Below are 18034 nucleotides of genomic sequence, written 5' to 3'. Positions count from 1 at the left end.
TTTTTTCCTCTTTCTGAGATTTGAATAATGCAATGCTTTCACACGTGATTTAATATGGCACTGGCTTTATCAGATGCATACCGATTTTCCTAGAACATTAGGGATATTTTGTTGCATTTACATTATTCTTCACTGAAACAGTAGCTTGGAAATATCATCTTGCCTTCAGGTTGCTTATTCATATAGTACCTTTAAGAAGCCATTAATACTTCATCTATATTCAACTTCAAAAGTATGTGTTAATAAGAGGTCTAAACAGGCTATTTTTGATGCAGTGCTGGCCTGCTCACTAATGGACATGATAACGAACCACAAAAATGAGTCAAATGCTTAAACTTCATTGTTAAAATTCCGCTTTGAATCCACCATAATAAAATGAACCATTTTGAGTTAACCTTTAGCCTCTGATTCTGAACTAAAGCACCTGTGAGCACATATGCAGTTGTCTGCATTGTGAATTGATGATGCAAAAAGCTATTAGTACTAGAAGATTACACAGATTTTGATATAGCCTGAGCAGTTACAAATAAAGTGTTGCATTGTCATCCAAGATGCAAGTGGGAAAAAGGAATTTATGCAATCTATTCAGTATGTCTAATCAATAGCATGTTGCCGTGCTAATTTCAGTTATTATAGTCTTATAAAAATTAGCAACATAAAATTCAGGCTAGAAAATCCCAGCTAATGGCTAAAAGTAGTTGCATTTTCTCAGGAAAGACTTAAAGAATTAGAGATCTCAGGAGAAATTTCTCAGCTGTCTACATCATCCCTCAGAAATGGGGAGAAAATGTCCTTTTAGATTTCACAGGTCAGCATGTGCAGGAGTCAGGAAGCAGCTGAATTTGGAAGGTGAGAAGGAAAGGAGAATGGAAGAAACATAATTAAGATTCAGCACTTTTATTCACTGTTGGCTGAGATGGAAAGGAAAGAGTAGTCTCTCTCAAAATCTGCTTTAATCCATTGTCCAAAACGCTAGAATAACAACTCAAAAAAAACCTATGAAAAGTGCATTTTTCCCTCTTTCTCTACTATACATGCTAATCTGCAAAGAAACCATCTTGATAGACATAAATATTTAGCCTATAATTTTTCATGCATGAAAAATTACCAATTTCATGCAGTTTTTCATAATCATCTTTCAATGACCAAACTGCCTGTATTTCTGTTCAATAAGACTTTCATGCCTAACAAGATTCTAAATTTTAATTATTATTTGTCAAATAAACAGATAAAACAGGTTAGCAAGATTAACTCTCTTAATCTATTATAATAAAAGCAGTAAAAATATCCCCTCTGTTCTAAACTGAACATTTAATTAGTGTTAAGTTCCACTTTAAAGATGTTCTTCATGTACCTTAATCATGACAGAGGAGCTTTCCCTTATGTATAATTTCCAATGTTGTATCATGTTTTTACTCTTCGTACCCTGCCATAACAAAAATCCCCTATTGTATAAAGGTTTTTGTCTTTAATGCTTGGGAGAGACATGTTGGGACCAGATCACTTGGCAGATTTAGGCTAGAAACCTGCCATAAAAGAGAGGCTGACCTCCAGTTCTTTCACCCCTCTTATTGTCTTGTTACCTATAGCTACCGTATTAAATTAGCTCTTCAATTTATAAAAAAAGTATTTTTAAAGAGCATGTAATTCAATCTTACTGAGTTGTAACATGAGGCTTTGTATTTTCTTCCATAAATACTTATTGAACTTTTTGGTGTTTGCACTTTCTAGGATACAACAATGATGCAGAAACTTGCCCCTGTTGTCCCTGATTTAAATGTAAAGCAATCTGAAAACATGGAATTTTTTTGGGGGGAATCAAAGATTTTAAAATTTTGGGAAAATGTTCAAACTTAATTTTTACTCAAAATTCTTTTGTAAACATATAAGTTATAGTTAGGAGAAAAGAACTTAATTCAGGCCAGGACTTATCTGATAGTGATAGTCTTAAGTACAAACTTAATATTTAGGCTTATTTTTATGCTGTGCTGGTATAAGATGCACAAAATGACAGCTACTACTTCCCTTCTGAAGTCTGTGAGTAACTATATGAAGGCATTTGTGAAAATGTACTTGAAGTGATGGAATGTTTAAAATTGAATCCCAGTTTCAGTAGAATTTGGGGGAACTTGTCATTTTGCTGGATAAATTTTGAAGACAGTGAGATTTCTCACTTCAAAGGAGTGGTATTAGAAACACCCTAGTCACAATGTTCAGCAAAATGTATTTGAGATTTTAAATATTTAAGGGAATAGTTTTTAGATAGGGTTAGTGGGAGCAAAGGTGGCAACATAATTGTCAAGCAGTTACCATTACAACCTTTAACAAAGCAGCTCTTTAATATCAGTGACAATATGTCAGTCTCATTGCATATGTCTTAATTGGATAGACACTTTTTCAGATGAGTAAACTAAGTGAACCTTAGTTCTTCATTAAACAAACTAAATATGCCAAAGGTTACCTTTTTTGGATGCTTCAAAACTGTCATAGAGATTTATCTTTTGTGTGTCGTATGTTAATGTGGTGTTTGGCAGAAGAGTTCTGTTTCTGTTGATTGTGTTCACAGCAAATCTGAAGGCCAATTCTTCTGCTCCCATTGGACCAGATTCCACGCACTCAAAAATGCCTCCTGGAACAAAGAAAAAAGAAAAAAAAAAAACAGTAGTAAGCAAAAAGGGCATAAAATAATATTTTTAATAATCCTTTTGGAAAAGATTCATCATCCTGAAGTATTTAATTTGATAAACCTGATACAGTGCAACTCATTATTTTGATGAGCTTTGAGTCAAGCAAATATAAACCAGCAACAATTAGGACTTACATTAAGGAAAACATGTTGCTTTTTTCCATTCAATACTAAGTATTGTGATTTTTTTAAAAAGTGTAGCACTATATATTAACCATACAATTTAGAAGCTAAATTGGAGAGGGATGAAGTATAATTATTACATAGCTACTATCACTAGTGTTACTATTTTATATAGTTAAACTTGAAATGAATATATTTGTCCCTTCCAGATCTTCCACAACCTACGTGTATGTGGCAGGTGGAAGGGAGACATGGATTCTTGCTTTCTACTTGTAATACATTAATAAATGAACTTGACATTTCACTGAAAATAGAACATACAAAGGAGCATAGAACTGGGATGCCTGAAATTGTCTCCAGAAATTAAAATGGAGAGATATTTTAGCATGACTGTTTGCCTGAACTGAAAAATATGTTGAGCAAAAAGTTCAGATTTTGCTCCTTTGCCCTGAACTGCATGTAGATGTTCATTTCTTTCTCAGTAAATACAAGAATCCAAGAAACTACACCCTGCATAACCTCTATCCTGCAAAGAAAACATCCCCAGACAAGGCATGCTACCAGAGTAGGACATGCCCCAAATAATAAACAATTTCTAGAACGCTTTTGAGCCAACCTTCATCTTCAATTAAGCAAATATGTTTGTGAGAAATTGCTGTGCATTAGCTTTTCTCATTAATGAGACATCAATTTCCATAGAATGTAAATTTATACATACTTTGGGGTAATATAATTTATTCTTGGATCTGGAAAGGCCAGGAATACTGTGACAATAAAAGTAATTTGAAGACGTATCCCTACTGTGGCGACATGGAATGCCTCAGAAAAATGACAGCATTCTTATGGTCCCTTCAGCCCTCATTTTAACAGAGACCTGTCAATACTAATGGACACACAATGGCCATCATCACAGAATCACTAATTTACAAGCCAGGTACTGTGCCTCTGAAAGAAATGTTATTCATTCATTCTCTTCTCACATTCATTTCCGAAGTAGACTTGCTACCTGGACTTGTACTGTCTAAAAAATTCTATGCGACACTGCTACTTTCTCATCAAGAAGTTCTCGGAATCTGAATATCCAGTGACTGGATCAAACTAAATTTCAAAAACTGCAGTCAGTTTGTAAATAGTCTTGTGAGTCACCAAGCAGGTAAACTGTTGGTAAAGCAAAAATATGTGTATTTACTCTTTACTGATAGTATTAAATATAAAAGGCTTTTTGGTTTTGCAAATCTTCTTCCTCTTGCAGCCCATTTCTCACTACAAAATTGAGGTGTTAACCTTTTTTTCCTGCAGATCAGCCTTTTAATTTCTGGCAAGAGCCATAGGAGCAGATGCTCATATAATATTACTTTAAAAGTGCAAGCCCTTGCCACTGAGATAAGATGTGACTAATTATTTAGGCATTAGTCATTTTAAACTGGAAAAGTGGCAATGATGGGAAAGGCAGACTCTTAAGAAAAATTTAAATATCTAGGTAAATCCAAACTGATTCAGCATAGAATATGCGTATATATGTATACAATCAGAAACCAATATTAACAAAACCATCAGCGCTCAAGCTAAAGAAACTTAGAGAGTGTTTAGTAAATATATAAGCCTAGTATACTTTAAAACTCAAAAAATGACCATGTTTATTTGCACAATAATGGAATATGAACATGAAAGGCAACCTACTACTTTTGAAGTTAATGGAGTGCTCTGCTCAGGGAAACATTCTACTAGACAAGCTTTTGTGCTGCTAAGACTTACAGAATCTAAACATTGCAATTCAAATTGTGTAATATAGGAGGATAATATTTTTATTTGGGGAAAATACTTTTAAATTGTTGCAAAAATCTAAAAATTAGTTAAACTATAAGTATAGCTATTCAGAGACAATAAAAAGACCATTCCATGAACAAAATTAAAATTAAGATAGATTAGATTTCATAGGCTTTCCTAAGGCATCCAGAAGGCAGTTATTTAAATATATTTGAATAAATCAGTGTCTCACAAACAATTATGAAATCCTAATTATATCCTAAGCTAAATTGATTAATTAAAATAAATAAACATTATAGTTTCTTGGATCTCCTGAAGTTTTTACATTGGAAGATTTCTTCTCTAATTGCCATGTGTCTAAAGCTCAGTACAACCTTCATTCTTTATTCTTGCATGTTTCATTATGCTGATTTCTAAATCCTTGAGACAGGAAATTCTCTGTCAAAGATTCAGCCACTACTCTCAGCATTAAAAAAAAAAAAAAAAAAAAAAAAAGAGAGAGAAATTTTATTTTGACCTTGCCTATCTAGGTAACTTCTAATGTTAGTGACAATCCATCATATAGTAAGACAATTTTATGAAGATGACATCCCCTGTGAGTGGACATGATGTGTGCCTACATACACCATTCAGTGACTTCCCTCACTCAGTCACTGACTTACGCTCTATCCCTGTGAGAAAAAACCCCTAAACCTGGCATAGTATGGTCTGTCTCTTTCAGGGTGTATTTCCAGTCCTAAGAAAAAGAGAAGTAGAATAACCTGTTTCTATTGTTTTGTGATTAGGATCTTTTGCTGGGAGGAAGGATAACTTATTTTCTGCTCCTAATATTTTCACATTTTTCACTAGGTAGACACTGAAATTAAAAATAAGAACCCTAGAGGAATATAAAGTAGACCATATATTTGAAGATTCCTAGCTATTTTCTAAGCTGTAGGTTGTCAAAAAACTGCTAGGTTCCTTTCATTTCAGTCTAGCAAAATATATACTAAAATATTTTAGATGCTGGCAGGTGTAGGTTCATCATAACCTTCACACTACGAGACTCAAATCAACTGGTTCTCAAAAGTGTTCCATGTCCTACTAATATGCAAAATTACTGAAAATGCCAGGTTCCTTAGTAGTGAATACAGCTTTGTCCAAGCTTATAGAGCACACGGGGAAACACCATTGATTAACTGAACATTTATTTAGTTTAAATTGAACTCAACTGCTAAGACCAGGACCTCAGACATACACATGTCTGAATTCTGAATATCAGAATACATTAAAAAACAGATCCTCATTCTCCAGATGGAAACACCTTGTAAGTTTGCTTGGAATTCTATGCATTAGATGTTTCTGGGATGCTCAGCAAAGATTCATATATAAGTTCAAGCATTGACAAGAATGAAAATTTTTTAATTGTGCTTTTCTACTGCTGCATGAGAAATAGAAACTTATTCAGTAACTTTAAATTCAACATTGTCTTCCTATCTGTTACTGACTATCTAAATAATAGTAAAAAATATAAAATTTGAGTATTTTTAAAAACTGTGTTATGCATATCCACTGCCTTAATACTGGGAGAGAATCCATTAATTACATTGCTTTTTTTTTTTTTTTTTTAATAAAATGGAAAGGAAAATAAAAGAATTTGCTTTCCAGTTCAGATAGACTCAATCATGAAGGGATAGTGGTATCCAGAAGCTGTTATAGCATACTGTGTCATGTTGTTCCCTCCCAAGCAGGCTTTTCTTTACTGCTGCTTTACTTTGTATTCAGGATAGACTTATTAATAATCAAATTGAGGAATGCACTGCAAGCCTTTAGATAAGCAGACAGAAGAGTCATAAATCTTGTCATTCATGTGGGGACAAGCAGCCAAACCAATGCCTATCTCTGTCTAACAGCTTGAAAAATGCAGGTGTTAGGATTCGGATCGTTTTAAACAGTTTATAGACCCGTGGTAGGCGGAAACATTAGTTCTCAGATGCAACCAGCAGCATATCCTGGAGGAATAGCCTGAAATTCCATTACTACCTCAAAAACAGAAAGAGAAAACTTAAAAGTAGTAAAAAAAATATGTATGTTATTCTTAACTTGCTTCAGTGGTCTCATACGCAGCTTCTTCATTTACAGAGTTAATGATAAGGCAGTTTGTCTCTGCCCTATAATAGTGACACCAGGGAATATGGGATCACGTATGTACAGCACAATCTGTAGGCCATGAAGTTTTATAGGCTGTGTACAGTAGCTGATAGTTGTACAGCTGAGCACTTCTAGTTTTCACTGTCACAATAACCACTTAGATAAAGCTCACTAGATTTTTTGGAGTGATCAACACCTGACGAATATTTCAGACATGCCAATCCAAGCCAGATAAGACAGAGCAACAAAAAAATATTCCTTAAATATTGCATCTTTGAAGCATCATCTGGGATAATTTTAATTTCCTATTAATGTTGATGTGAAAGAATTGCTTTTAATGTACCTGAAATCCATTAGGATTTTTCATCAATTGATTTTATTAAGAAAACCTTTATACGACCAAGTTCTTTTACTTTTCTTTAGGAAAAAAAAAAATCAACCAATTATGTAATACTGATGGAATGACTGTTTCTTCAGAAACACAAATAATTGGAAAAAAAGGATAGTAATATCTTACCAAAATGGATATAATGCAGATGTCCTTACTATTTCCCAAGGAAAAAGAAAATCTAAAATGGATTATAATTATATAAGTAAAAAAAAACTGTCCTGAAATTGTTCAAATGAAAATGTCTGCATTTTCCATCTAAAAACTGTAGAAGAATTGACATTTATTGTTTACAAGTCATCCTGGTTTTTTTCCAGTTTTCAATCAATTTTCTTAAACACAAAATCCAGAGGGAAAAAAAAGGTCAACTTACTGCACATCTTGGCAAAAATTATCCTCCACCCAAAAAAATTCCTGCTCTAGAGTACATAACTTCAAAAATAATAATAGGTTAACCCTCTGAAATATTCAATTTTCCATTTCCATTCCTCAACAGGGTCCCCTTTGAAGATCACCAGCATGTGTGTTTTTGTATCATCTCCTTGTAACACCTGACAAAACCTCGCAGAAAGAACAAAACAGCCTAACTCTATGGATCACTAGATAACTAGAAGTTCCAGAACAAGTTATAGGAAATCTCTCCTTCTCTTACATGTAGAAAACTTTTGAAATAGCAGAACTTTTATCCATACCATGAAACCTGAGCTACTGTTACTTACTTAAAATATCCTCATTCAAGCAAGCTTCAAAAGTATCCAAGTAGGACTCCAAACAAGCTAATATCAAATCTGGCTAATATTAAATCAAAGAATTTCTCCTTTGTTTCTGGTACAGTCACAGTCACCTGTTTGTTTCGTGAGAAATTAATGCCATCTAATTACAGCAACAGGCTATCTTGCAGTCTGAAAAACTGAACCCTTAAACACTCAGCAGAAGTCCACATTACCTCAGATCATAGTCTATCAAATCAGTCATTATGAAGCTTGCAGACTACTTGAAATTACTTAGCCTAAAATAACTGGTTCTAATGATATTGCAAATTTATGAACTATATACACAGAACTAAAACTTCCATGGTTTTAAAATGTGAAACCAGGATACAAAAATTCAAAAATCATTCACCCATAACAATTATCACATTAACAAAGTTATGGAAACAGTAACATTAATCTTAATTTTAATTTTAACTGTGATTTTCTTATTTGACAATATAAAATTAAGTTTCTTTTTTTCTAATATCAAAGCAACTGGATAGAGGTCTTGCACATACACATACTAGCTTTTAAGAGCTATACATTTTTTAACATTTTAGCCATATTATCATATTATCAACATGCATCAATCCGTACAAATTTAGTGACAGTTATAAAGTTCTTTATTAATGTGTTATAAAAATTAGCATCAGTCACATGTGACATGAACACTATTTTTTTAACGATACAGTCACTCATTAAAAATAGTGATGAAAACCTCTTTCTTAAGTAACATTAAAAATGGGACTTAGAGCCTGGGGAAAAAGTTATTTTAAAGCCCAGTTACATTTCTTCCCACCATTTTACTTTGAAAACATACAAATATATTTAAATATATTTAAATATATTTAAATTTTATATATAAATTTTAAATGTTATATATTTTTTATATATATTATATTTAAAATTTATATTTAAATTTATACTAAATTTACATTAACTTCTCTAGGAATGATTTTTTTTTTTCTTTTTCCGCACCTCAGGTCAATACTTTGAATCCAAGATAATTATGCTGCCCAGATGTAATCCTGATGTGACAAATCACAATCTCTTTTTTTGATTGTTTTTTTCATGTTCAGAAAACACGAACTCTCAGACAGACTTTGTTCAATTAGCTGCAAAATTTGGGAGAAATGAGTAGCTAGTATCCGTGATAAACAACTTTTCTAAAAAGTGTTTCAAGACAGAATGCAAGTAACTCTATCAGGTATTGTACTATTAAAATATATGCTTTTATCTGACATGTTCCAATTTCAAAATTGGCCATTTGGTAACTGGAGCCAGGGATTGTACAAAGAGGTTCCACACGGAGAAGATAATAAGTCAAAAGCACATTATTGAGAGTTCAGAGGATGTATTTCAGTATAGACATTTACAGAGATGGGGATGATGGCTTTTTGGCAGTGTGAATGGACTACACTTCTCCAGTAGAGTTATAGCCAGAAGGCACTGAAGAGGCTCATCCCAAAAACCCGATATCACTGACATGGGATGCACAGCGCTGTGGGGAGAAAGCACAGTAGGTGCTGAGCTACAGGGACTGATAGAGGCTGCTGGCTGAAGGCATTTCAGTCCTAATCAAGTGTGCTATGCACTGTACTGATAATCCTCTTTCAGGTCCTGTTATGGAATTGAAAGCTACAGAGGTGGTTCAAAGAAATCCTTAAAGGTTGACAGCTTAGACTTTGTGCTTCCTCCAAATACAGAACAAAATTACATCTTAGCCACTTATTTCTGTCTGGAACAGGATTTAAGAAATTGAATCACTTTCAAACAAGACGTCAAAAATGAAAAATTTTCTTCTTTACAACGTTTTCCATAAAGTAATGTAGTTTATGGAATTATAGATTTCAAATACAGTAGTGCGAATCTGAACAATACCATGTTTTTATTACTTCTTTTCAAAATTATATTGAAAGCTTTCTGAATCTCACAACAGGAAAAAGCTGAAAAGGATTACTTGACAAAGAAAATGCTGGTTATTTGACTTTGAAGCCGGTTTTATGTGAATACAGCACTGCAGAAAAAGATAGCACACTTCAGCAGAAATCTTTATCCATTCTGAGTGCATATATGGTTTGGAGGAAGGAAGCAGTATCTGGAATTTCAGGGGTTTGCTTCCATTGCTACTGATTTCCTGCACAATACTGGACAAGATAATTTTCTTAAAAATAAATATTTCATCCCAAAACATCTTGACATTGCAATACAGGAACAATTATCAGAAAATCCCACATGTTTTGAAATCAGATATAATTTCTGTTAAAGGCATTCATGGAAGCAATGTATGAAGCCATGATCACAGGATCCTGAAAATTTTGCTGTATAAAATGCATAGAACTATTAGTTTAAGCATCTAAGTTATACTTTGATTGACATTTTAGTGTCATTGCATGAAACTAACAACTTTTAGGTATGTTCAAATCTTTAAAAGGATTTGAATTATCCACTGGTTTAAGACAAATAAAACTGTATATTTTCTGATTGCGCAATAAGGAACAGGCTAAATAATGAGTCAAAGTTATGTTTATATTGTTAATGTTAAACTCAAATATCAAAAGAGTTTGGTTGACGTTTCTTAAATGGAAAAATAATAAGGAACATTATGAGGAAATAACTGTACATCTCATTTAAACAAAATTTACCTTACCTTATAAAACTCATGAAAAATATTTTAAAAGCTAAGTACATGCAAATTATAAGTATCCTCAAAGCTGTTTTAAATGAAACTGGTTGGATTCTAACATCTTCAAGTCAGATGTGACAAATAATACAAATCAGAATCTTCCCTTACATCACCACAAATATGCTTTGAAAATTAATAAATGAAATACAGCTTAAAAATATTACTAGTCTGAAATATGCAGCGTACTTATAAAATACTGCTTTTGATAGCATCTCTATGAATATTACTCCTTTCAGTCAGAATATCAATAGAGCACAAGTAAGGATGACAGATAAAATAATAATATCTGAACACATTCATCTACAGTTAGAATGTACTATCCATAAGGTTTCTTCCCACTTTAAGGGATGTACATTAGCTTTCCCTAACATGCTAAGTAATGTATTACAGAATACACTTGATAATATCAATGTAATTATCACACTTACATAATAATTAGCCTCTCATGATTCACAGTAACAAAAGGAAACAAAAGTAATAAATTAAGTCTGACTACAAAAATGGCCTCAGGAGACTTTGCTGAAATGTGCTTTTCCTTACTTTGGGTAACAAAATGTTTTGAACTGTCTTAAAACAATATGTTTTTTTCTTTCCGTTGTTTCTTTTCTAGGGACAGCCAATATCTAGATAAAAATCTTCTCAGTATTCATGAATAAAACTTTTGTCTCCAAAACTTCTTTAAAGAAGATAATATGCAAACTTAAAGCCTAAATTTTACAGAAACAGTCTTACATTGGTCCTCATGAAAGTTTTACATCTGTTAATAGGCTACTTACTGGGCAGTTACCATCTTCTAACTTCCCTACTGATAGGTCTAAAGATAGACAAATCATAAACCATTTCATTTCATTCTAGAATCATAAAAGGTATTAGATCACTGATAAAACCAGTTATCTAACCTCATCAAAAGAATCATAGAAAAATTCTAATAATATTGCATCCAGGCCAGGATTTATATTTTCCATTATGCTGCATGCTATTTGTCTTCTTAAGTGTTAGCTTATGTCTGGAATATCACTTGAGAAGCCAAACCATACACAGACAATGAAGGAAATTATATCCAGATTTTCACTTGCTTTTAAAATAAAAGTGACTTATGTATAAGAAATAAGTTAACATTTTAAAAGTAAATGCATTTAGAACTTAACTCCTACAAAATTGTAGTATATGCTACTAATACGTCCGCATGCAAAAGGTGGAGAAAAATGTGGAGATTTTTTTGTTTCAGTTCGGGATTTTGTGTTTCGTGGGTTTGAAGGTTTTTTTTTCAGTTTTGCCTTAATAAGGTAAACAAGAGTCAGGAAAGACTGTCAAATTTTACCACAATCCTTCAAGCAGAGCTATCTAAAAGTTGCATATCTAATTTTTTGGAAGAAATTCACAGAGACCATGGTTCAACAGTTACCAGAAATCACTTCAATGTTCTTGGAAAACAGAAAGGTTTTCCAGGAACTAAAGACATTCAAACATGTAGAGATTATACTTCTTATACTGCATTATAGGATGCTCATACTTGGACCTCTCAACATCTAAAGATGAAACAGAAAAGGACTTAAACTTCAAAGTCAGAAGACAATCAGTAAAAGCTAAATGTGCAGCTTACATGGAAAGACAACTTCAAGAAAATATACTGCTTGTGATTATGTGATTATTGGTTGGTTTTTTTAATTAAGAAAACTTGTTAAAGCATTTGCCTATAAAGCAGAAAACAAAATCCATTATACACAGTGTTCAGAATGATGTCCTAACCAGCAGATAGCACACTTACATATAATGTAATTTTTAATTTTGACTGAAGATGGGCTACCATGTAGTGTGACAAGAAATAACTCACAGAAGAAGGCTAGATGTAAAAGGAAAGAAAACGAACCCAAAAAAGCAAACTTTATTTTCTGACTCCACTATATATACAATAGCAAAAGTGACAGTGGATTGGAGGGTGAAACTTCCACCTCTCCAACCACACTGGTCAAACCAACAGTCCATCAATTCTCTCCACCCACAAAGAATGCAAAACAATCATTATTTACATGAACATGCGTAAGAAAATTCAGTTGAAATATGTAAATACCAGAAGACATTGAACCTTTTAGAAGAACTTTAAAACTCTCAAAAGAACAGGGCAACAATGTAGGAATTTTCAGTTTGCAAGATCCAAAAAACAACCCTGAAATTATGTTATATTTCTACATGCCTCTGCTAGTTATAAAACATGAGGCAGCCCACAATTTCTAGATTATTTGCTTCTTATCAAATCAATTTCTTGTACAAAATGCTTAAATGGGAGAGAAATTCAGGGTAAGGACTCAGGTTTTCTTACAGAGTAATCAACAGTCCCAGCCAACTTGCTTTCTTACTTAATTTTTTTATTCCTGCCACAACACCAGTGCACCTCAACAGACTTTGTCATATGGTCAGATCTCCTTCTGCTCGCCCTGTCTGGTTAGGTAATTTCTAATGTATCATCAACATTAAATATCAGCATGTGCTAGCCAGAAGTACCTTCAGGGTCAAATCCCAGTAATCCCAATAATTTCAGTCACCCTACTAAGACCAAGTAGGTAGTTTAAAAGCAACACACCAAACAATACTGGATCCAGCAAATGAGAGTCACAAAATATGCAATCAATAGGAAAAAACCCCAACCAAATTCTCAAACTTAAGTCTATCTAAAACCTCAAAATAGATAAGGTCCATTTCCTCTTTCCAAAAATATCAAGGAAAAAAAAAGTTTCTTCAAAGTATTCACAAAAGCTTAGAATTGGAAGATGGCATAAGAGAATCCATTCCCTTGTTAAATTAAATTTTAAGAATACTCACTGCCATGAGTTTGGACATTAAAGAAACCCAATAAAAAGTTCCTTTTGCAGTCACAAAAGGCTAAGATTTGAATCTTGCAAATGGATAAACAACAAAAAAAAAAAATCCGACCTAAGGCATGCCAGATGCTGTGACCGTCATTAAAGCAAGTGAAACTTTAATACTGGATCCCTGTGCAGAATCTTCTTCAGAAATTAAATGTTTAAATGGTTATCTTCAGATTTAGGACTTTTTTTTTCTTTTAATGCTTAATATTAAAATGATCATGAGTTTGTAGATATTTGAGTGATTTAAGCAAGTTCAAAAACTGCATTTTCATATTCTTTTTCCTTCTTTCAGGATTTCTATGCATAGAATTCTTCAGTAACCTGAAGAAAAGCAATTCTTATTATCTAATTAAATCAAGGGGAAAATAAAAAGGAGAAAAGACATATCTAGATTACATATATGTGTCCACATATATACATTTGTGTAACAGATACAGAGCACCAATATAATTCTATGAGTGGTATGAACTTTAAATACGAACAATCCCTTTTCTTTATACTTGTATAAAGTGAGAATGGGGTTTTTATATTTCAAGAAAATACTTTCCAATTTTGAGTTTGCTGCATCATGTTTCCCTTAGTTAATAGTAATTCATTACTATGTCCTACAGCTGCCATATTACAATGCATTAACTGGAAGTGTTTATTATTTCCATTTTGCCCTTAAAGCCACAGAAACATAGATTTTCTTCAGTACTGCCTGAGGCATTTTTGCTTCTTCCCAAAGTGTTTTCTGACTGTATTACAATTGAACCATTTAAAATCATTGCTAGAGAAATGCTGTGAAATACCGGGAAAATTTAGAAGTCTTCAAAGATTAAAAAAAAACACAAACAAGAACAAAAGAAAACTGTTCAAAATCAGACTGATGGATGAGTTTTAAATGTGGCAAACACTGTTAAAATTACTAATGTTCCACTTCAATACTCAAATGTTCAGTTTTCAAAAAACGCTTAGAGAGTTGCTTAGAAATTAAGCCATTCTCTTTTCATCTTAAATTCTCTTCTAAATCTCAACATCAAATGCACAAATATTTTGCCAGATTTTCATATTTCTAAAGTAATTTAATTAATGTGGTAAATATAAATAAAAATTCATGCCAATGTATATGAAATTTGTGTGTTTCAGAAACGAATAATTTATGGCATACTCCTGTGAAGAACAGATTCCATTGGGCCCCTGAAGTAAAGAAGCAAAAATGTTTAGTGGGGCACAAGAGGGTCTGTTTCAGGATGCTGCATATCACAGATACTGATTCATGTCTCCAGTGATAAACCAGCAGTGTTTAATTCACAGCTTGCAGTATTATTATTGGAGGGTCTGGGGGAAAGTGCCATACACAAGCAGAAGGTAAAAATATTTGATCTGAAGCACAGAGATACTGAATATCTCACACTTCTCTCTAATTTGCAATAAATTTGACTGTCACTTGTATTTCTTAATAATTACCCAATTAATCTTTTCCATGAGAGGGATTTCTAATGACTGAAATGCAATGTGTAAATGATTCTTCCACAGTATATACTTTCACTCTGTTTCCATCTATATGTGGAAATTTAGCACCAGAAGTTATCCAGAATTTGGGTTTAGATTGATCTTCAATTAGATGAAGGCATTTTGTTTTATTAAGAGTCTAGATGTTAAGAAGTTATTAGCTAATATGATAATTATGTTCTAAAATGTTATTCATAATTTGATAATTATGCCTTAATTACTGAATTAGAAACATCTTGAGAAAAATGAAAAGTTGTTTTGGCAGAAAACAAGAGTTATGTACCCTACCTTATCTGAACCCTGCATTTGGATTAAATATTAACTCATACAAAGAAACTCTTCCTTTTTATTCCCTCTTTTATATATTCTTCTAGTGCATGGCCAAACAGATACATCTTTAGCCAGAATACAATAATCCATGACCAAAATCCATTCACTTTTCTTTTTTATTTACAGTTATATCCTTAAAAAAAATCTTAAATGCTTTAAATTACTTTGACCGCAGTAAAGGTTTGTATTCGCAACAGAAGACCAGGCAGTATCACAGAATTACACAGAATATTCTGAGTTGAAAGGACCCATTATGATCATTGAGTCCAACTTTTAAGCAAATGGCCTATACAGTGATTTATACAGGAACCCACAACCTTGGCCAAATTAGCACCATGCTCCAACCAACTGAACTAATCTCAATGGCCATGTTTTTTTCTAATTTACATGGTTCAAACAGAAATTATATTTTTCATACAGTACAATAAGCATCTCCCCATACTGAGGTCTCTTTTCTTTTCCCAAACACCTTCACAGATAAGTTTTTTTTAAAGGAAAAAAAATGTTCCATTAATTATTTATATGATAAATAATAATACTTTTTTACCATAAATAAAAAATGTGTTTTTCAATTAATATATGTCTTACAACATATTTACTAGTGCCCAACAAAAAAATACTATCTTCACTGATGATCATTCTGGTTTAGGCATATGAACATATAGATATGAATACGTGGCTGCCTTTGTCACAACTCTTTACACGATTCTTACCTTCACAACCTCTATTTTCAGGTACTCAAGCAAGGAAGCATACTTAGAAAGGAGATAGAGTATTGACAGAATCACTCCAACTATTTCCTTAAGAAAACAGTCTAAATATCAGCAATTAAACAGGGGAGAAAAGGTTAAAACAGTAAACTGAAAGATAAACTCTGCAACAGTGTGTAAGGCGGAAACTTTACTTTCATGACAATATCTTGCACACTGTACATAGTTTTGATCCCCTCCACTGAGGAGGGATTCTGGGCAGGGCAGGGCAGGGAAGGAATGTCTGAAGTTCCGGATTTAGGCAGCTTTGTGTAGAAGCCAATAGATGTGGAAGCCAATAGGTGCAGAAGGCAAGAGGTGTGCCAGGAGGACACTGTAGGTGCGCCAGGAAAAGTTCCCATTGCACTCATTGGATCCAGCAAAACAGCTGACCTGAGCACAGTCAATACTCATGGTCACATATGGGCTACCTGACCTTGTTGAAGCTACTCCTCCTGGCCTCTGGCACAGAAAAGGAATGTGTCTTTCCCAGGTCTCATGTCTTATCTATGTGGGAGTCTCTGAAATGCAAATAGATCTCAATTTTAGTCAGCCCTTCCCAGTTTATCAGTTTGCCTGTTTTGTCTGCTAGTTTCCTTTGACTAAAAGGAGAGTTTGGGTACTTGGCACCCATATTTATTTGAACCTTGAACCAAATCCTGCTTATTTCAAAATTTATGTAATAGATCTGGAAAAAGTAAAGAGGATGGCAACAAATTGTGTGATAAATTTCATATAATGAGTGAACAGGAAAGGATAATTCAATCTGGTAAAGAGACATCTTGAAGTAAGGTAGAATTCTGCAAAAACATATATGTCATGCAGATGGTGGGTACCATTTACTTATTCACTGTTACCTCACTCACAAGAACTAGAGGGCCTTACTTGATGCAAGTGTTAAAGTATTCAGTGCTAATTGTCACTTTTTTTGCAGAGGTATGAATTGGGGAAAACAAACAAAAAGGAGATTTCAGTGCTGCAGACAGTGGATATAGGTTGCCATCACCTGAGGTGACTTTAAATCCAGTAGCATTACAAGATATATATGTCTTCTTTCTGGAGCTGGGTAATTTTTCTTCTTTCTGATGGTGTGAACTTGTGATATTTGCAAGAGACAGCTTCATGTAATACAGGTGGTTTGTATGCTGAGAGAGGATCTCTCTGAATCTGGTATTTAAATTTTCTCCATTTCATGTTTATTGTGAAAAGATGTATTTGCTTACTAGTTATACAGTTTGTATAAAATATTTAGTACTTCTCAAGCACAGCTGACAGATAAAGGTCTCAATAAATTTGCCTTCAGTGCCGCACAGTACAGCTGAAATACATTATTAAAATTAATGGAACAAAAAGGTCAAAGAAAATTATATTTAATATTTTGGTGGACAAAACACAATGATATTTTTTCATTTTTAGGCCCCTAACACATCTCTTCTATATCAAAAAGCAACATGATTTACCTTCTTTGGGTTTTTTTTCCATTTAAGTCTCTATATTACCATGAGTTTTGCTATTTTGAAGCATCCTTTTTTCCCCCATCTTTTTAAAATATTGACAAACTTCAAATAATTTTTATATTTGAACAAAGCAACAGATTATTTGGGTTAAAAAAACACCTCATTACTAGTTTTACTTATAATGTAACTTTAGGGTAGTACTTCAGACCAAAAACAATCAGCTTTTGGAGTATTAAATTCTTATGCAAGAGTTGGTCACAAAACCGAGTAAAACCTCATTACAATTATGAGCCAAGGGGTCAGTTATGTTGCACTGGTTTCATTGACTTTTAAGTTGTATTTTATGTTTGGTTTGGGTTTTATTCTTGGGCTCATCAGACCAGCAATTCAAGTTTATTTGCAGTCATAGTTAAATTTTACTGCTGAGGAATTTTGCAAGGAGGAATTTCAGAAAGACACAAAGCAAGATTCAGTTGACAGAAAAGAGGCATCTACTGCCTTTTCTGACTTCCTAAAACTGACTTAGGGTGCAAACTGTAGAGGCTGGCAGATATGGCAAAGGACCCACTGGAGTTGCAAGTGCTTTTGCAAGTGCTTTTGTGACT

The 18034-nt window shown here is 33.3% G+C and overlaps 1 protein-coding gene across 12 annotated transcripts in view; it reads right to left on the bottom strand.

The window, feature by feature from the left end:
- The window catches only part of GRIK2 (glutamate ionotropic receptor kainate type subunit 2), a 345199-nt gene that overhangs the window by 228096 nt on the left and 99069 nt on the right, over window positions 1–18034 (bottom strand). For 11 of the 12 annotated variants that reach the window (XM_072926727.1, XM_030267647.4, XM_032747255.3 and 8 more), the window contains one exon: window positions 2462–2629. In XM_072926727.1, the coding sequence (XP_072782828.1) occupies window positions 2462–2488 (27 nt within the window). In that variant the 5' untranslated portion in view covers window positions 2489–2629. Of the gene's footprint in view, window positions 1–2461; window positions 2630–18034 lie in introns of those variants that run through there. The other variant, XM_030267649.4, reaches the window with a different exon arrangement.

The sequence above is a fragment of the Taeniopygia guttata genome, chromosome 3 (assembly GCF_048771995.1).
Source record: "Taeniopygia guttata chromosome 3, bTaeGut7.mat, whole genome shotgun sequence".
Classification (NCBI taxonomy): Eukaryota; Metazoa; Chordata; class Aves; order Passeriformes; family Estrildidae; genus Taeniopygia; species Taeniopygia guttata.
The sequence above is the reverse complement of the archived record's forward strand: the minus strand, read 5'-3'. Positions and strand labels throughout refer to the sequence as shown.